We start from the raw sequence: 21,050 nt of genomic DNA, 5'->3' as shown, positions 1-21,050 counted from the left end.
TAAATGAATAACCATGGTTGCTTTGTAAAGCTGCTGAATCTTGCATTCCTTATTGAGCCGTGGCTCCCATGGACTGTGAGAGCTTTGCATGCAGTAGGAATACAGGATCAGGTTCAGTGTTGTTAGAGCTTAGCTTTCGTGCCTGTGTTTGCTTACGCACATTGGGACAGACTCCGAGTGCTGTTCTGTGCCTGCAACTCCCACTGACTTTGGTGGAAGTTGGCCCTGGATGGTTTGAGAGGTATAAATTCTCACATTATAACGCCTGTGTAACCATCATTCCTGCAATAACATGCATTCCCCCCCTATTTATTCATGTAGGATGACTCGAGTATGCCTCACCTTGCTGTCGGCCATGGTGACACAGGGGCCAGATTCTGCAAGGGATGTCTATAGTCATTTTGATTTTAATAATAAATTCCTGCCTGGATTAGTGAAGAAAAGAGATAAGAAGGTAAAGTGAGCAAAGTATCTGCAGGGGTCAGATGAGCTGGCATGGAGGTATCTTTGGTTTACTTTTACTGATTTTTAAAGTAAACTTGCTAATGTGACTCCAGTGTATTTTCATCCACTACTGCTTCTCCACCTCTTCCTTCCCCTTTTCTGTCTGATTGTTTATAATACACACTCGTGCTGATCTATGAACAGTTTCCCATTCACTGAAATGGGAAACACCCAGGGGTCATGGAGGTTTCTAGGTGTCTGTCATTATGGGATCTTGTGTAACATAGGCCTGGCACCCATAGGAGTTGCTCATTTCATTTCCGTACCTCCTTGATCTCTGCTACCCTGATGAAGTGGAGTGCCTGAAGATTATAATGCCATAGGGAAAACTGATTTGAGTTTTGCTGCCATAGTATTGGCTGGCCTAGTTTGTTACGAAACTGCATCATGGCTTATTATGTGGTTTGGTGGCCACAGGAAAGAACTGCCATTAGACAAGAAATGTTAAGACTAGAATGGAATGAAGACAAAGGCAATGTGTTAATGCTTTTAATTTATGTTTCAGAGTGGTGGAAATTGTCCAGTTCTAAAATTAACAGGTTAAATCCTGGCCCTGTAGAAGTCAGTGGGAGTTTTGCCATCAGTTTCAGTGGGGCCAGGATTTCACCCAATATTTATGAAAAAACTACACTCTGCTTTGGAAATTGTAACTAATGGTTTTGGGGGCAAATCGGTTGTTTTTTTTTTGTTAAGTTATTAGGAGTGTCAGGTGTGGTGTTTTGCTGCAGGATCTACCTTTGTGAACTCACACAACTTAATTTAAAGACTTGGGTGTTAAATCTTTATCCAGGATATTCATTTAACAATGTGTTCATTAGTCATGGGAGCAAATTAGATATTATTAACCAAAACAGAGTTTCAGACAGTGCCTGAAATTTCCTTCTCTTCTCAGGCCTGGTCTACACTACGCGTTTACACCGATTTTAGCAGAGTTAAACCAATTTAACGCTGCATCCGTCCACACAATGAGGCCCTTTATGTTGCTATAAAGGGCTCTTTAAACCGGTGTCTGTACTCCTCCCCAACGAGAGGAGTAGCGCTGAAATCGGTATTACCATAGAAAGGCCACACCAGGGACTCAGTGCAGTGCAGAGTGAAAGTTAAGGAGCTCAGACAAGCCTACCAGAAAACCAAAGAAGCAAACGGAAGGTCCGGGGCAGGGCCGAAAACATGCCGCTTCTACGCTGAGCTGCATGCAATTCTAGGGGGGTCCGCCACCACTACCCCACCCCTGTCCGTGGATTCCGAGGTGGGGGTGGTAATCTCAGCCATGGCTGAGGATTCTGCGGACGGGGAAGATGAGGAGGAGGAGGAGGAGGACGAGCTTGCAGAGAGCACACAGCACTCCGTTCTCCCCAACAGCCAGGAGCTTTTTCTCACCCAGACGGAATTACCCTCCCAGCCCTCCCAAGCCACTAGCCCAGACAATGAAGCCATGGAAGCGACCTCTGGTGAGTGTACCTTTGTAAATATAAACATGGTTTAAAAGCAAGCGTTTTTTAATGATTGATTTGCCCTGAGGACTTGGGATGCATTCAGGCCAGTACAGTTATTGGAAAAGTTTGTTAACATGTCTGGGGATGGAGCGGAAATCCTCCAGGGACATCTCCATGAAGCTCTCCTGGAGGTACTCCAAAAGCCTTTGCAGAAGGTTTCTGGGCAAGGCAGCCTTATTCCGTCCACCATGGTAGGACACTTGACCACGCCATGCATGTAGCAAGTAATCTGGTATCATTGCATGACAAAGCCTAGCTGCGTATGGTCCCGGTGATTGCTGGCATTCAAGCAACATCCGTTCTTTATCTCGCTGTGTTATCCTCAGGAGAGTGATATCGTTCATGGTAACCTGGTTGAAATTCAGGAATTTAATTAAGGGGACAGAGATGGCCATTCCTACTGGGCTGTTTGCCTGTTGCTTAAAAGAAATCCTTCCTTGCAGGTAGCCAAGCGGGGGAGGGGGGGGGTAATGGCGCTGAGCTTTTTTGCGTTTGGCTAGCAGGGATCTTCCCTGCTACCAGCCACGCGGTGGGGGGGGGAAGGGGGGTGATTAGCAGTGATCTTCCATGATACCAGCCATGCGTGGGGGGAGGGGTAAAGCGATCATCCCAGAGAATTGGATGGGGGGTGGTTTCTGCTGCTGCATGTTAACAGGAAAGAAGCAGCACTGAACGGGCTTTGCTTGGTATTTGGGAAAGGAGGGCACTGTGTATATGAAGGCTGCAGAAGCCGAAAGACAATGGCTTACCATGGCCGCATGCAAGCTGAATTCTGCTGCCCGACCTGCGTCTGTGAGATCTCTAACACCAGAGCCGCAGGCACTCAATATTAAGATGCAAAATGCGACCTTGTAGTGAAATCACATGTGCTATGTAAGGTGAATAGTGTTGTTCACTGTGAAAGAGTATAACCATTGTTCTGTAAAATGTATCTTTTTTAAATACTTCTCTCCCTTTTTTCCCTCCCTCATGCAGCTGCAAATTTTCAAGCCTCCCTACTCCATCCCGAAGGCTATCTCAGATAAGGCGGAGGAAAAAAAAGACGCGAGACGAAATGTTCTCGGAAATCATGGAAGTAACCCGCAATGAAAGAGCTCATCTGAATGAGTGGAAGGACGTGGTATCAAATTACAGGAAAGATGCCAGTGAACGTGAGGACAGGAGGGACCAACGTGAGGATAGGAGGGACGAACGGAGAGGAGAGCGCTGAGATGAGAGGTGGCGGCAGGAAGATCAGAGGTGTAGGCAGGAAGATCAGCGGTGGCGGGATGCAACGCTGGGGCTGCTGCGTGATCAAACTGACATCCTCCGACGTCTGGTGGAGCTTCAGGAACAGCAGCAGGGTCACAGAGTGCCGCTGCAGCCCCTGTGTAACCACCCTCACCCTCACCATGTTCCATATCTTCCTCACCCAGACGTGTAAGAACGCGTGGGGGGAAGGCTTCGTGCACCCGCCCACTCCACCCCCGTGGACAGCCCAACCAAAAGGCTGTCATTACTTTGAAATTTTTTTAGTGGCCTTTTCCTTCCTCCTATCCCTCCCAAACCACACCCGGATACCTTGTCAGTTCTCTCCCTCTTTTTATAATGAATTTTTAATAAAGAATACATGATTTTTAAACGATAGTGACTTTATTTCCTTAAGCAAGCTGTAATCGAAGGGGAGGGTGGGTTGCTTACAGGGAATGAGTCAATCAAGGGGGGGGGTTCATCAAGGGGAAACAAACACAGCAGTCACACCGTACCCTGGCCCGTGATGAAACTCGTTTTCAAAGCTTCTCTGATGCGCACCGCTTCCTGGTGTGCTCTTCTAATCGCCCTGGTGTCTGGCTGCGCATAATCAGCGGCCAGGTGATTTGCCTCAGCCTCCCACCCCACCATAAAGGTCTCCCCCTTACTCTCACAGAGATTGTGGAGCACACAGCAAGCAGCAATAACAAAGGGGACATTGGTTTGGCTGAGGTCTGAGCGAGTCAGTAATGTGCGCCAGCGCGCCTTTAAACGGCCAAATGCACATTCTACCACCATTCTGCACTTGCTCAGCCTGTAGTTGAACAGCTCCTGACTACTGTCCAGGCTGCCTGTGTATGGCTTCATGAGCCATGGCATCAAGGGGTAGGCTGGGTCCCCCAGGATAACTACAGGCATTTCAAACATCCCCAACTGTTATTTTCTGGTCTGGGAAGTAATTCCCTTGCTGCAGCCATTTAAACAGAGTAGTGTTCCTGAAGACGCGAGCGTCATGAACCCTTCCTGGCCATCCCACGTGGATGTTGGTGAAACGTCCCTTGTGATCCACCAGTGCTTGCAGCACCATTGAAAAAGTACCCCTTGCGGTTTATGTACTGGGTGCCCTGGTGCTCCGGTGCCAAGATAGGGATATGGGTTCCATCTATCGCCCCCCACAGTTAGGGAATCCCATTGCAGCAAAGCCATCCACTATGACCTGCACGTTTCCCAGAGTCACAACCTTTCGTAGCAGCAGCTTAATGATTGCTTTGGCTACTTGCATCACAGCAGCCCCCACAGTAGATTTTCCCACTCCAAATTGATTCCCGACTGACCAGGTAGCTGTCTGGCGTTGCAAGCTTCCAGAGGGCTATTGCCACTCGCTTCTCAACTGTGAGGGCTGCTCTCATCTTGGTATTCTGGCATTTCAGGGCAGGGGAAAGCAAGTCACAAAGTTCCATGAAAGTGCCCTTACGCATGCGAAAGTTTCGCAGCCACTGGGAATCGTCCCAAACCTGCAAAACTATGCGGTCCCACCAGTCTGTGCTTGTTTCCCGGGCCCAAAATCGGCATTCAATGGCTAGAACCTGCCCCATTACCAGCAGGATCTCCAAAGCGCAGGGGCCCGCGGTTTGAGAGAATTCTGTGTCCATGTCCTCATCACTCTCGTCGCCGCGCTGCCGTAGCCGCCGCCTCCTCCTCCTTGGGCTTTGCAGGTCCTGGTTCAGCATAGACTGCACGAGAATGCGCGAGGTGTTTACAACGTCCACGATTGCGGTCTTGATCTGAGCAGGGTCCATGCTTGCTGTGCTATGCGTTTGCACAGTTCACCCAGGAAAAAAGGCGCGAAAATGGTTGTCTGCTGCTTTCACGGAGAGGGAGGGGTGAGGCTGTACCCAGAACCACCCGCGACAATGTTTTTTGGCCCATCAGGCACTGGGATCTCAACCCAGAATTCCAAGGGGTGGAGGAGACTGCGGGAACTATGGGATAGCTATGGAATAGCTACCCACAGTGCAACGCTCCGGAAATTGACGCTAGTCTCGGTACATGGACGCACACCGCCAAATTAATGTGCTTAGTGTGGCCCCGTGCACTCGACTTTATACAATCTGTTTTACAAAACTGGTTTATGTAAAATCGGAATAATCCCGTAATGTAGACATACCCTGAGTTGTTCAGATTTCACTCCATTGTAATGTCATCATTTCACTAGTTCTCCAGTTGTAATAGTGTCTCAGGCTTGACCAAGCCTGAATTTCTAATGTAAAAATCAAGCAGAAAACCAATAAACTACCTAACTTTTTGACAAAATCTTTCATGTCCTCACTGCTTTTTCTTTTCTTTACCCCATTTTACAAGTCACTTTTAAAGGGAAAGCTGTTTCACATTGTACCCCAGTAATTATATTTTATTTCAGGGTTTTTACATATAGCTTAAATGACATACACTAATACAGTGCCTCTCAACCTTTCCAGACTTCTGTACCCTTCTCAGGAGTCTGATTTGTCTTGTGTACCCTAAGTTTCACCTCACCTAAAAGCTTACAAAATCAGACATAAAAATACAAAAAATGTCACAGCACACTGTTCTGAAAAATTGCTTACTTTCTCATTTTTGCCATGTAATTATGAAATAAATCAATTGGAATATAAATATTGTACTTATATTTCAGTGTATATTATACAGAGCAGTATAAACAAATCATTGTCTATTAAGTTTTAGTTTGTACTGACTTAGCTAGTGCTTTTTATGTAGCCCTTTGTAAAACTAGGCAAATATGTAGATGAGTTGATGTACCCCCTGGCAGACCTCTAAATACCCCCAGGGGTACACATACTCCTGGTTGAGAACCACTACACTAACGGGCTAGGGATTTCATTTTCCAGATGGAAGTTAAATAATTAATTTCAAAAATAATCGTAATTTACAGTCAGATCTTGTGGCCTTATGCAGACAGAACTCCTGTCAGTTTCTGTAACACTGCCAATATACCTTGGTTCTGAGCAGTAGCACCCTATTAGTCTGGACCTTGGCTTGCCTTAATAGCTCAACAATCTGTGGTGGTTTGGTGATGTGCGTAAATGGGGATTAGAGTCTGACTGCCAAACCATTTATCGTTTGTGACCTAGCCCAGGTATTCAAAACTGAAAAATTAGTGAACCAACCAGCCTTCCTAACTAGATGCTAAGATATGAAAGTAATCTCCACAGGTTAATAGACTGTGGTTGACAAACTCGTATAGTTTTTCAGATTAATATACTGGGGGGGTGTTTATATAAAACATATCTATACAACTTATTGCATATTTTATGATAAACTGCTGCTGTAAAAATGTTGCAGTTGTGTACAAGCTATATACTAAAAGTGTCTTTTAATTTTCTTTTAGGGGAAACCAGATGTTCGTATGGCATATATTCAGTTTGCTCTCTCCTTTTTAATTGCTGGTGACAACACTATTTTAGTACAAGTGCTAGAGTTAAAAGGTACTTCACACTTACTGCTTTTGTTAAAGGAGCATCTTTTAAAGATCACGTTTAAAAAATATGAACCAATTAAACAGCACTGACAAGACAAAGGAAATTCAATTTTAAAAATTGATTTTAAATAAGCTTATGCTTTCCAAAACACTTGGCTGTACTGGCTGAAAATAATGATGATGGTGTTGCTTATGCTGACCGCAAAGAGACTGCAGGATAAACAAGAAGGCCTAGATGACCCAATTCTTGATAAATAAGCTTATAGTACCTTCAGAACCACAAAGGTCAGATAACAGAGGAGACTTTATAGCTTTTAAGCTTCTCCAGAATGTAATAACACTGGATGTGCTGCCTTCTTTTAAAGTTAAATATTTAAAAATCAGGCAAGATCTAGTTTTTGAACACAGTGAAATTCATCTCTTTGCAGATAGCCTGTGCAAGGCCCATGTAAGCCCTTAGAATGGGTTGTCCTTGGGTCAAATGGCCACTCTGGCTGCTGTACTCCGTAAGCCCTTCATTTGGGATCTGCCGGAAAGTGCCATCAGAGGGAGTTTGTACTTCCCCCATATGTTGAGGAAGAGGTAGCTGTACTAGCCTCACATAGAATAGCTCACAGAATTGCACTAGAGAAGGAATCAGGGTTTTTAACTAATTTAGGGTCTGCTTCTGAAAAGACTTATCTACGCACTTGACTTAACATACTAAGACCTAGACCCAATGTTAACTGAAGCTAATGGGAATGCTATTGATATCAGTGGGCCTTGGATCAGACCCTATAATTAATCCCATTGACTTCAGTAATTGTAGGTCCTTCTGGGCTGCGGCTGTCACTAACTATATGTTTACACAATGGAGCTCTGACTCAATTGAAGTCTCTAGGTGCTAGCTCAATATAAATATTAAATAATAACTGAGCTAACTAACTGCCTAATAATCCTTACAATAGGTATTTCATAAAAGGCAATATCAGAGCAGTTTGTTTATCACTGTATTAACTGTTCACCATGCATGCTAATACTGGTATTTTTGTTCATCTTTAAATACAACACAGAGATGAGTGACATGACATTGAGAACAAACAAGTACAAATTCCCTGAAATTAATTTCATATTCAAATACTGCTTGTCTTCAAATCACGACTCTAACATTTAAAATATGTGCTTAGATTTCATTCCAGATATTCTTAGGACCGGATTAAAGGAAGATAAAGTTTCTACTATCAATCTTCTGCTTTCCACACTGGGAACAAAGGTCTGATATGCCCTTGAAATGGCTTTGTCTCTTGCTTTCTGTTTTTCTTGCTGCTGAAGACAGCTTTGCAATGCATTCCCAAGGAATATACACCTATTTATTACTCTGGCATTGTGCTGCAAAGAATCATCAGCATTTCTTTTGCTGAGCTTGTTCATCGGGAGTTTATATGTTGGCCATAAAATTGTCTTAGGGCTAAAGCTTGTAATGTGATATTTTTTAAGTAGAATTTTAAATGAAATGACCACACTGCTAAATTTAAAAGCTACTTATGGTTGTATGTAACATTTCTCATACATCCCATCTCATTTACCTCCAGGAGAAGTGGGGTGTTATATCCGCAATAAGTTATTACTCTTACTTCGAAAATCTCGCTGTTGAACACACTGCCTCACTTCCAGAAGGAACAGAGCTTTTATGTTGCTTTTATATTGGGGGCTGTTGGGGCAAATGGGGTGCAGAGAATTGTCCTTGTCTGGTGGGTGAAGCACCTTTACCATAGGTTTCCAGTTAAAGACATAGTCTTGATAGGGTTCTGTAGCATCTCTCATTCTGACCTCCTGACTAGAGATAACTGTTGCAGTGTGGATCTGCTTGCAGTTGAGACTGGGAGTATCCTGATTTGGGGCTAGTGATGTAGTCTGCCAGGCAAAACTGTTTCATGATGGACAAGAGGGAAATGGTGGTTTTTATAATGAAGGTTTCTAGTAAAAACCCACGGCTACATGGGAAGCTGCTGCAGGGAGGACTACTTTCCATGTGCCACGTAAACCCATTGAAAGAGAAAGGAGAAGTTGGTTCTGTGATGGGGTGTCATGTCGTCTGGGTCTATCATGGGGTAGGGAAAGTAAATTTAAGTTACATCAAGGCTGCTATGGAAGCTTGATAACAGAAGTATTTGAGAATTGCTGTAGAATCAGTTGTCTTCAGCTGCTTTGGCCGTATCCCCTTGTGTATCAGCAGTTCCCACATTTTGAGCTCTGTTGCCCCTTCTGGCCCTTTTCCATACAGAAGAACCATAACAGGAAAGGGTAACTGACAATATAAATGAAAACTGTGCTTTTGTTTACATTAAATTAAACTTTAGAAAAGCTAGCATCGTGATTGCAAAATCAGAACCTTAGAAATCAGGGAGACCCAGAAATGAATTTTTCTCCTGCACTATTAGCTTGTCTGTGTTGCATGTCTTATTCTGATATGTATCATGGTTGAATTAATAAGATAATACACGAGGTTTAAAATTTAACAAGGAAAACAGGAATAAAAAAATGAAGCTGAGAAAACATGGGGAAAACCATTAATTTTTGGAATTTCCTTGCTGGATGTTACAGGGTTAACGCTATATTCACAGTAATTTTTTACATTTACTTTTGCTGCAAGGTTTTGGTTTTTTGTGGTTATTTTGCAATAGGGAAGTGGGGAGGAGGCATCTGGAACAGTTTGTTGTGTGAAATTTATACGCTCCTCAGATTTTTCCCATAGAGCTTGTAAATTCCTTGAACTGCTGCTACAAACAAGCCTCAGCTATCCAAATCTTGCTTAGCCAAAACTCTTGGTTCTCCAAAAGTCAGACATGTCCCCTGAAGTCTGATTGAAGCTCAGGTCCTGTAGAGCTGCAGAAGACTCTGATTCTGCAAAGCTTATCTCTTAGCCTGAAGCAACCAGTTGCCATTGCTAACATCTGCTTGGTACATTCATTGGTTTACTCTGGTAACAACTCTTGCCAGCTTCCCCCAGTGGATTTTGTCAGTTCCTGTATTGAGAGTAGAGCCTCCAACATACACAAACTCCATGTGTAGCTAACACTCCCTCCTCTTCAGATTCTACAGCTAGCAAGCTCTACCAGTTTTTCTAGTAGCTTTCCAGTTCCTTGTCTGGAGCTAATGGGGTTTTGGCATTCCAAAGGTGCTCAAAGCTCTGGCTCTGGTCCTGCAAACACTTAATATCCTCATTGCTCAAAGTAGATTGAAACAGGAGAGGCTGCTCCGTGGTACACTGACCAAGAAGGAAGGGGCGCGGTGGGAGAGGGCTGCTTCCCCAAGCCACGGAGAAAAGGGGAAACGCTTCTGTTCTAGTAAAGGAGAGGGAGCTGCGCAAAAGCAATACCAGTGCAAGGCGTGATGGAGACTGTTATTTTCCATTTCATTGTAATTTACAATACATGTTTATTGTTTTCAGGTGGTTCAAAATAAAAGTATCAGTAAGACGCAGAAGGTGCGTTTTTTTACTGTGGAAGTGTTAAGTCACATTGCTTCTCTTTACCGTTGGAATGGGATTACCGATGTCAGCACAGAGGATGTCAAGGTCTGGTAATTTCTTTTGTAAGATGTTTCTCCTAATTCCCGATCCCGTACCTCTTTCCTCACTCTCCTTGCTTGAATCTGTGCAGCCTACAAAGAGGAGGAATAGACAGGTGGGGCTAGGGCTACCTCTATTTATGATCCCAAGAAGAGGAGAGAGCCATGCCATACACTGCTTTAAAGAAACCAACAAACGACTTGCCTGGGCTGGAGACTACTAGTGCTTCAGTCCTAGGACAAGTGGCAGTAGGGCTGCCCCTTTTTTCTGATTGCCTGAAGGATATGGAGGGACCTCTACCTTCATGTTGCTTTGGGGGGCTCTCTTTTCTCTCCCTCAGTTTCTGGAGCTCCAGAGCAGACGTGCTGCCTTTGGGGCACGCTGATATTTCAGCATTCTTCTCTGCTTGACTGCCAGGAGGAATTTGCACCCTGCATTAGGGCAAGACAGAGTAGGAGAGAGCAAAGACTAGAATGTGCAGTGCCTCTCTCAATATCCTTTCCATATACCCAGTTTCCATACATCAGACTGGACCGACTCTGTAATAATACCCCAGAATAAAGAGCAGCCTCATCTCTGGGGCTGATTGTGCTCTTGGTTCCACCAGCAAATGATGCTACGCTTGTATAAAACTGTCTTTAATGAGTTAAGAGTCATTCTTCTGAAACCTTGTACCTGCTAGCTTTGCATTGCTGCTGTGTAAGTCACTTTGTTTTGACTTTACATAACAAGAATTACACGTCATCTTTTTGTTCCACTTTTGTGTTGTGTTGTATCTAAATTGTCTTTGGGCCTTATGCAAAGCTTATGGAATGGAATGAAAGACTCCCATTGCTTTTAATGGGCTTTGTATCAGGCCTTTATATCAGTATCCATAGACTTAAAAAAACAACTCTCTCCATGAAAACTTCTACCATTAATGGGCTATCTCTTTGTCTGTCTCTTTGTCAGCTCCTGTTCTGGTACCTACTGTATATGCAGTTCAGGTTATAAGAAGCCTGTAAACTCCTGGCAAGGACCTGTTTCCATTCTGTGTTTAGTACAGAGCCATGCACACATATGACTCTACATGCATTTGAGCTGTGAATTATTCACACTGTTGCAGTGTGGATCAAACTGCTGCTTTGTCAGTAGGTTTTGTGTTTTCCCAACAATAACTTGCCAATGAATTTTGCGTTTGCAGAAGTCTTACTCTGCCATATCTAAAGAGTTAAAGTAACCAGTCATTGACCTGATAAATATTGCCGGTCTGTTCTCTCCTTTCATTTTTGTGCTGTATCTGTAATGGAATTCGTGCTTTTTCATCCCTGAAGAGTTAGCACGTGCAGGACATTGTGAGCAATCCATCTTTCATGTATTGTATTAAAATTGTTCTCGGTGTGGCCAACACCTTGATCCAAAATTGGCCCAAGGAACATGTTGTTTATTTTGTATGCGTCATGCTGATAGCATCTGTGATTTCTATGACAGCTTTCTTGTACTGATTTTTAGTAGTAAGGCTGAAAGTAGACATTTCAAATTAATTTTTAAATCTTAATTTTTATGATGCTAGCACATTGGCCGTAATTCCTTTATAAAAGTAACATACTTACATCTCTATTTAGCTTCATTTTTCTCTTTGTTCATATGGCCTGGTTCTTTTTACTGTCCTTATTTCTTGCCAGAAAGCCCTAGGTGGCAATGCCCTGTAATTAATAAAAACACTCCCAAGGTATGCAATTTGAGTCCTGTGAATAGAAGGAATCCTATATTATTGAATGTGTTTAATACACAGGTTAAAACTTGCCTTGTTAACTTAACCAAAAATTAAAGTGAGTGAAGTAGGAGTTGTCTGTGTATAAATCAAGCTGTATAAAATACAGATAAAAGTGAATTTGTTGTAAGATTTTTCTTTCATTAAACTAACAATTAAAATGTTTGTTTTTCACAATTCTCTTGTATGTTGTAGGTTACTCAAGATCCTGAAGAGGCAGGAAAGGTCATGGTAAGAGAACTGGTTCATAACTTCTTAATGGACCTGTGTTGTTCTCTGAAACACGGCATTAATTTCTATGATCGAAGCCTTGGCACGTCTGGCAGGTGAATTACCAGGGCTTTTTTGTCTATATTCATTAGGGGAGGGCTAGGGGAGCATTGAGTTTCCAGTCTGTATTTCATAGATTTTTAAGGCAAGAAGGGTACCATTCTAATCATCTAGTCTGACCACATGCGTAAGACAGGCCATAGAATTTCACTCAGTAATTCCTGGATTGAGCTCAATAACTGGGTGGAACTAAGTCATATGTTTTAGAAAGGCATCCAATTTCAATTAAAAGATTTCAAGTAATGGAGAATAAACCACATCCCTTAGGCATCTATTCCAAGAATTACCCTCCCTGTTCAAAAATGTTTTCAGTTTGAATTTTTTAAGCTTCAATTTCCAGCCATTGGATCTCATTATACTTTTGTCTGCTAAATTAGAGATCCCTCTAGGATCAGGTAGCTTTTCCCTGCACAGGTTCTTATAGACTGTGATAAAGTTGCCTCTTAACCATCAGGTATTTGAGAAGCTAAATAGATTAAGTACCTTAAGTCTTTCATTGTAAGGTGGTTTTCCCAGACCTCAGATTGTTTATGTTAGCATAAAGTAACAAAGATGAAATTGCTAATGTTGACCTTGCCACCCTGAAGTGTCTGTTTTTAACTTACTGGTTTATGGAACTGCAAATACATATCCTTGTCTCCCTAAATTTAATGTAAGTTTTGCTATTGACTTCAGTGGCACCAGAATTTGGTTCATAACCCCTGCCCAGCTTTCTTATTTGTCTCACAGTCACTGTTGGCTTACTAGATAAAATACTTATGCACCCAGTTTATGACCAACAGGGAAAATAATCTAAACTTTTATGTTTCCATGGAGGGAGGCGGGTACAGTGATGTAGTGCTTCATTGCTAGACAAACCAGTTGGTTGAAGTCCATTTATAACTCTTATATTCACACACATTGTTTTCTTTCTTTGGGGTAAATTTGAACAGCTGTTCCCTTGGCATTTGCAACATTCTCACTTTGCTCAGGGTCGTTTAGAAGAAGCCATCTGCAATGCCACGACTTAACAGATTTTAAAATAACCTGTCTTCATAAGGGGGGCTACAGAAAAATATTTTCTAGTTTAATATAATGCTATAATTCTATGTTTTCAAGTTTGTGAAATTTGGTTAGAATATTTTTTGGAATATCTCAGTGATGCTGTGTTGATGAGGGCTCTGTTTTAGCTACAGTACATCATGTAAGAGACCTTTAGCTATATTCTATTCTTCGTTAAACCAATATAAATCCAGAGTGACTCTATTCATGTCAGAGGAGTCACTTTGGATTTATACCAGCAAAAATGAGAGTAGAGCAGAATTTGACCTGTAGCATTATAACATTATTAATACTGGAGTTACTGAACTAGTGGAGTACTTAAAAATATTAAAATTGTGACTTTTCTCCCCCCAAAATTTGTCTTTACAGAGGAGGAAATTTGGTGCTTCTGCGCTTTCTGCTGAATTTAAAAACTGCAACAGAGGATGAGATGGTTGCTGATCTTATGGTGAATATTCTTAAAGTGTGCCCAGATTTACTGAATAAATACTTTAAGGAAACCCAGTATTCCTTCATTCCCAGACTGAAGTCAACCTGGTTAGACAATATCAAATTGCTGAAAAAGGTAAGAAAGAGATGAAAAATGTGTGCTTTCCGGAAAAGCCCAGTTTTGAGGCTTTTTATTTTTTTTATTTTTAAAGATCAACATTTTTTTTTAAACAAGTACTCTTATTTTGTATGATTGTGTAATACAAATGACAGAAAATTCAAATACTCATAGCCTGCCTAAAAGCCACTTAACAAGGAAATGCAATGCTCTATTGGACAATTTGCCGTTAACGCCACCTGTTACAGCTGGATATTGCAGCACATTCGAAGTACTATTAGTATGGTTCAAAATTTACCACTCTTGGGGTGCCATGCAATACATGGGCCCAATCAGTTATATTGTGGAAATAATTTTTTGTGTGTGACTTCAAATTGAACACCGTGGCAGGAGCTGGTGTAAAATGAGGATGCTATGTTCACTTCAGTAGAGCTAAACAGATTTGCACCAGCTGAGGATCTGGCCTCTTAATTAAAAGAATCAGTAGTTTGGTGTCAGAGGAGAATGTGCCTAAGCTGAGGCTCTAGTGGGTGAAAATGTAGTGTTGTTCCCAGCTGTGTACACACACTGTTTAGTAATGTTCCCTCACCAAAAAGGCAGCAAGGCACTTACTTTAAATAATTAATTTATTTTAAAAATCAAACGAGATCCAAAGGCCCAGCTACAAAGAAGGTAAACTGTTGTGGTTTAAATGACCTAAACAGGAAGGACATAAGGGTTCTGAAATACCTTCAGTAATTGATGTTATGTTAGGAAAGAAGAGGCAGGATGTTGTAAAATAAATGTTGAAGATGGTAAAGAAAAAAGTAGCATCCTGTTTTCTGTGAACGCTGAGTAAAATGAGCTGTGGCTTGGAGCCATGGCAGCTTTGAGAAGTGTAGATGTAAAGTGAGTGAGAAGGTCATTTGGTAAAAGGCCATTCTGGGAGTAGAAAGACGTATAAACATTTAGCTAAATTGGGAAAGAAGGAGTTGGCATTACAGTCTGTGAGAAAAATCCCAGTGAGGATTTTGGTTTTCAGGACACACAAACAAATGGCTGGAGAATCCTTTTGTCCTGGCTGTATACTCCTCTGCCTTTTTTTAATCTTAAAATAGCTGAGTGGTGTATAAAGTGCCATCTGGTGAATAGAGCAGGGCTTCCAAGGATAATAGGCAATTTTCTGCAGGTTTTCTGATAACTAAGCATAAAGTTGATGTATGCTCTGCAGGATATACTGCTACTCATTAGTAATCATCCTTGTAGAATGACTATGTTTTAAGTATATATGTTCTGTGGTTAACTTTCGAGTGCCCTTCTCTTTGTGTGGAACCTGACATTTAGTACTGTTTTTAGTAACCTTTGACAAATAATATCGTGTTTGTAATGTATTCTGTAGAATTGGCTGCAAATCCGCATGATTACATCAGTCTTGGTTAAACTCTATTATTTTTATTTCAGATCTATGAGGCTCAACCAGAGATTTCCAATTCATTTAAAACTGCAGAGTTTATTCCACTCCCTAGATTGCTTTCTATGGTGATGGTAACAACAGTTCCTGTGGTGTGCAATAAAACTATGTTCACCCAAGGATTAAATGTAAGAGCATTTTATTTTCTCAGTGTGGCTTTTCCCAAACTACCTCCTTAGGGTTAAGAGTGTGAAAGGGATCATCCAAGTAACTTTTAAAATCAGTTAATTATCAGATTTTATGCTTGAATGCTCCAAATTGTGACCCCAATTCAAGAAGGCACTTAAACATGTAATTAAGTCCTACTGATTGTTGCTTTCATTAACTTCTTGTAAGCCACAGCTGTGCAACTGCTCACTGGCTGTAAGGGCTGGTATTTTTTCTTCTACTGCATGCAGTGAGAATGCATGTGGTAAAAGAACCCACCTAACAACCTAGTTTCAAGAAAAAATTATCTTGTTTACAAGTTTCAACATATACTCCAAAATAACTAGTTTGAATACAATGGATAGGGAAGAAGCACTGTAACTGTATTGTTAATTCAGCTTCTCTTTCTTCTAGTTACCCAGCAAAACAGTGAAACACACCGTCTTGTCCCTTATGTCAACTATTTTGAGAAGAGCCCTGAAAAATATTGAGCACTGTTTGAATGAGGAAATATGGCAAAAGTCAGAAATCTACACTCCACTGATGATGCAGGAATTTGTCCAAATGTACAGAGAAGCCCTTAGCAAGGTACAAAAGAGAAGATATTAAAAAACAGCAAGGGTCTAGAATTACAGGTTTGCAGCAGATAACTGCTCCAGCGCACTAGAGTGCTCTGCCCCTGATTTATTGTATCCTGGGATCCATAAACGTTCCTAGGTATTTTATAGACATTTTTATTAAGTGTTAATAACCAGTACAGTAGTACAGCATGGTAGCTAATAAATCTGGTCAGTGGAAATGCCAATAAAATTCTGTCCTCAGACGAATTCATAACATTGGCAGCTGGTGTGCTAGTTCTGAGGAAAACTGTTAAAATTAAGAGCAGCTTTTTAATAATTTGGCACCAAATTCTGCTTTCACTGTAAGTAAATTGCAGTCAGTGGAATTCATCCAGATTTACAGTCCGGTAATCTATAGCAGAAACTGGTCCTTGGTTTGAAAATGTTTATTACATTGAAATCCAAATAGCCAGAAAATGCTAAACATTTGGTAACTTTTCATACCTGTTTTTAATACAGTGTTCTGCTTTCGTATGTTTATTCTCTGCAGAGCTGAAAATAAAAATCTGATTTCAGTCTGTATTTGGATTGCATAGTGTAAGCAATTCTCCTTGTCAGTGTGTTAGGAATATTTGCATCATTACAGCATTGTGCAGCACTGAAGAGCTGTTGATTTTTTTTCTTGCATATATATTTTGCCTTTAGCTTTTACCTGACATGAACAGCATAGTGGCTGTCTGGCAGTCACTTCTAAAACAAGAGAAAGAACAACATGATGGGGAGAGAAGGGAAGACACCATTTCCACCGAGGAGGAAGTGACCGAGATCACAGAAACCAATGAACAGCACGGTAGGAAAATATTTGTAGGCATAACATCCTATATGTATATAAACAGTTGTGGTGAAATCCTGGCCCCATTGAAATCAATGGAAGTTTTGCCACCGTTTCACTGGAGCCTGGATTTTATCTTTGGTATTTGGTATTCAGTCAGTTTGCTCCTTTGGCAAGGACCTTTGTCTATAGCTGTGTTCCAACATTTTTTAAAACTTGAGTCCCTCTACAGCAGTGGTTCTCAAAGCTAGTCCACTGCTTGTTCAAGGAAAGCCCCTGCTGAGCCGGGCCGGTTTCTTTACCTGCCGCGTACACAGGTTAGGGCGATCATGGCTCCCACTGGCTGTGGTTCTCCAGGCCAATAGGGGCTGTGGGAAGCAGCGGCCAGCACATCCTGCAGCCCTCATTGGCCTGGAGTGGCGAACCACGGCCAGTGGGAGCCGCGATCGGCCGAACCTGGGACACGGCAGGTAAACAAACCGGCCCAGCCCGCCAGGGGCTTTCCCTGAACAAGCGGCGGACCGGCTTTGAGAACCACTGCTGTACAGGAAAATGAAACCAGTCATGCCCCCTGCAGACTAGCCAAGTATTGCTAATGGCCTACATGTCTTAATTGATATGTTTTCTGTGCACCTACTCTTACTTTGTGCCCTCCCAGGGTGGCATGTCCAATGCTGAGAGAAATGCTTGTGTAGCTCTTCACAATATGAAACTTCCTCTCCTTTCATAGGAGTTATGTGAGCAGCGAAACAGTTGTTAATACTGACACTTAAATCAGAGGCCAGTGATGATACTTGAGCACCTATCATAACAAACAGGGGAGTTCACACCTAAAAAGCACTTGTTTGTGGCTCTCTGCAAACTCAGACAGGCTCTGCTGCATCAGTTACTCGCAGGTCATGTTTTCAAGGTTTTCTTTGCAGCCATTACAGATAGAGATTTCATTTTTTAAAAAACTGTAAGCTGAGCATCTGGATAACAGTAAAGAGGTCTGTCCTCATCTTCCCATCTAGTCTTGGGGCGGCGAGGGGATGTTCCACATTGTGGTAAACGTTGGCCAACAGGAAAAAAAATGTTTTAAAGAGTTGTTCAGCTATTTTTACACTGTATTTATTTACTTCCACTAGCTGCTGTACAACAATTTGCCTTTATGAAGCCTCGCGTCAATTCAGCTGTCAATAAACCAGAAAAACAATTTAGGCTGCTGAAATGCCTTTTTCTTATAAGTGGATGGCTGCTGTACATGAATGATGGTGTTTCTGTTGTACGTGCTCCACATGTTACAGACACTAAATGGTCTCGTTCTAAGGCTTCACATTTGGAGATTATTATCCAAAAAGCACTAAGGGGAGAGAAACCTTAGCTGAAATAAACAGTGATATGTTTCCAGTATATACTGTATATCCAACACCAATGTACCCAATATCAATGATAAAAAGCAATGGTATTGGTTAGCTGGATTCTTCACTTTCCTATTTCTTTCTGACATTCAACTTTAGAGATCGATGGAGGGTATAGATTGTATGCTTTTTAAGGGAAGAGATTATATTTTCATATGTGGGGGACACTATACAGGCAAATGTAAAAATTACAGGTCCCCGTGTAGGAATTTGATAAACTAATCCAGATTTAAAAGTATAAATATTAATGCAGAAAAAGGGGTGTGTATCCAGTTTTGCTTCTTTTTATTAGTCAGCTGGACAGAGCCTCACTCGTAGTGGATGCTACTGATTAATACAAATAATAATTCACAATGTGGGTTAGAGCAGTGATAGTCAGACCTCTGTGGTTCAGGAGCCAAATTAGCAATCAGCATTACCCAAAAAAGCCACAGTAGTGTGAATGACAGGGGAAATATTTAGTGTGTGTGTATATTGAAATATACTATAATAAAATATATTATTCTCACAGCAAATAAGTTAATAACTTAGGCAAGTTGATGAATTGGTTGATAATATAGTAAAAAGCTCCTGACTGGTAACTAAGTAAATCCCACAGTGTTTTAATATTGTGTGCTGCAAACAGGAGACACACTAAAGAGCCACTTGCGGCTTGAGAGCCTCAGTCTGAGGATCACTGTGTTAAAACATTGCGAGATTGTGGGTTTCGTTTGTCTGTAGGAGAAATGACCTAATTCTGTATCTGTTAATTCTATCTGTGTTCAGGCTCAGATGATGCAGAGACCACTCTTCTGAAAGCTGTGTTACTTCAGGTCATATGCCTTTGTCAGAAGGTTGTTCCTCATTTGGTAGCTCAGAGCAACTTTGATTTCAGCAAGCTGCTAAAAGGTATGTTAAGGGTATTTAAATGTTCTTCAGCTGACTAATGAAAGCATTAAAAACCTCTGGCACAGGGGTTCTCAAACGGGACTGGGACCCCTCAGGGGGTCGCAAGGTTATTACCTGGGGGGTCACAGGCTGTCATCCTCCACCCTAAATCCCACTTTGCCTCCAGCATTTATAATGGTGTTAAATATATTAAAAAGTGTTTTTAGTGTATAAAGGGAGTTGCACTCAGAGGCTTGCTGTGTGAAAGGGGGGTCACCAGTACAAAAGTCTGAGAACCCCTGCTCTAGCAGGAGAGGTTGATTGCTTTTCTACTTAGTAAAAGGAACAGAAGTGTCCTCAAAAGAGTAACCTGTTTTAGACTCTCAATTACATCACCATTTCATTTTGCTGTTTGTTCAGGGCATGGCACTTCACAAACAAATGTAAAATGACAAGATCGCTGCCCCAAGCATTTAGCTTTAAAACTATAAATATTAAGGGTTACGGGACGTCACTGTCTGGAGTGGTTCATGATTGTAAGTTCCAGCCTCTGGGCAGTCTGTCAGAAAAGCAGGGCAAGCTGGTGCCATGTTCTATAATTAGATTTCTTCAACCCAGTAACAAATATGAACTCCTGAATCACTGTAAGAGTGTTACTATGGAGTCACAGGCAGCCTCTTGGGCACTTCAGTCTGTCTTGCCACCCAGGCAAGCTGAATTTAGTGATGAATGGTCACTAACATCAAAAATATTCAGGTTGCTCCCAGGCTCAAGAAACCAGTCACTTACCCCAGATCAGTATGTACCTTAGATCTAACATCAAAACCAATGCTGGTAGCCAATCCTGTAATAAACTAATAAAGGATTTATTAACTAGGGGAAAAAGAGTTATTTACATGTTAAAGCAGGCAACTTATAAACACAAATGAGTTACAGTCTGCGGTTCCAAAAGGTGACAGAGATGTAGTAATCTGTCCTTTTAATGTCCTTTAGGGTTAACCTAGGTTGACTCGGGGGAATCTCTGCTTTTGTTTCTTAGCTCCAGCCCTTGTAAGAGTCTAAACAGTAAAGAGATAACTATTTCTTCTTGAGAGCAGCTTTATATGCCCTTCCCCCAGAGTTCAAACTAGTGGGACAAGAGCTCCTGTATGTAACTTCTTCATGGGTTTCTGTCCTACGATGGCCTGGATAATCCTTCTTAGTGTGTGGGGGAACCCCTCTTCCTGCTGAGATTCACAAGTTCATAGCAGGCATTTTTTAAATTATAAAACAAAACTTTCATATTACCTTACAGCATGGTATACAGACATTAGATAACACCTATCTTGAACAATACTAATACTGTATATAGGTCTGGTTTCCAGATACAAATTTGTCAGTGCTCAGCTGATGCCTTCAGACTTGGCAAGAGCTGGCACTTGGTCTGCCAGAGTCACAACAGGAAAAAGAGACATTTTTTCTTAAATTCCATATCTGTTTTGTCACATCCGCTCCTATTTTTAAATTTTAAAAATAATCTTCTGATCTACCTCTTGATGTTGTTTACAGAAAATTTGCTTGCAAAAATCTGAAATTTCTAGGTGCCTAACTCATAAGAACATAACATAAGAATGGCTATACTGGGTCAGATCAAAGGTCCATCTAGCCCAGTGTCCTGTCTTTGGACAGTGGCTAGTGCCAGGTGTCCCAGAGGGAATGAACAGAACAGGCAATCATCAAATGATCCATCCCCTGCCACCCATTCCCAGATTCAGGCAAACAGGGGCTAGGGCCACCATCCTTGTCCACCCTGGCTAATAGCCATTGATGGACCTTCCTCCATGAATCTATCTAATTCTCTTTTGAACCCTGTTATAATCTTGGCC

General features: G+C 41.7%; 1 protein-coding gene and 1 long non-coding RNA gene across 5 annotated transcripts in view; both read left to right on the top strand.

Annotated features, from left to right (window-relative positions):
* The window catches only part of URB1 (URB1 ribosome biogenesis factor), an 81,528-nt gene that overhangs the window by 5,417 nt on the left and 55,061 nt on the right, over window positions 1–21,050 (top strand). For 2 of the 4 annotated variants that reach the window (XM_032798267.2, XM_032798266.2), the window contains exons 4-13: window positions 322–454; window positions 6,619–6,715; window positions 7,875–7,960; window positions 10,139–10,264; window positions 12,207–12,337; window positions 13,752–13,947; window positions 15,370–15,507; window positions 15,941–16,114; window positions 16,792–16,936; window positions 19,084–19,206. In XM_032798267.2, coding sequence (XP_032654158.1) covers window positions 322–454; window positions 6,619–6,715; window positions 7,875–7,960; window positions 10,139–10,264; window positions 12,207–12,337; window positions 13,752–13,947; window positions 15,370–15,507; window positions 15,941–16,114; window positions 16,792–16,936; window positions 19,084–19,206 — 1,349 coding nt within the window. Of the gene's footprint in view, window positions 1–321; window positions 502–6,618; window positions 6,716–7,874; window positions 7,961–10,138; window positions 10,265–12,206; window positions 12,338–13,751; window positions 13,948–15,369; window positions 15,508–15,940; window positions 16,115–16,791; window positions 16,937–19,083; window positions 19,207–21,050 lie in introns of those variants that run through there. The other 2 variants (XM_075073387.1, XM_032798268.2) reach the window with 2 other exon arrangements.
* LOC142047888 (uncharacterized) lies at window positions 1,569–3,621 on the top strand. The gene is made up of 2 exons (XR_012657189.1): window positions 1,569–1,955; window positions 2,991–3,621. It is a non-coding gene; the product is annotated as an uncharacterized LOC142047888 (long non-coding RNA).

This window comes from Chelonoidis abingdonii, chromosome 1 (assembly GCF_003597395.2).
Source record: "Chelonoidis abingdonii isolate Lonesome George chromosome 1, CheloAbing_2.0, whole genome shotgun sequence".
NCBI classification, from domain to species: domain Eukaryota; kingdom Metazoa; phylum Chordata; order Testudines; family Testudinidae; genus Chelonoidis; species Chelonoidis abingdonii.
Note: the sequence above shows the minus strand (reverse complement) of the source record. Positions and strands in the feature narration are given on the sequence as shown.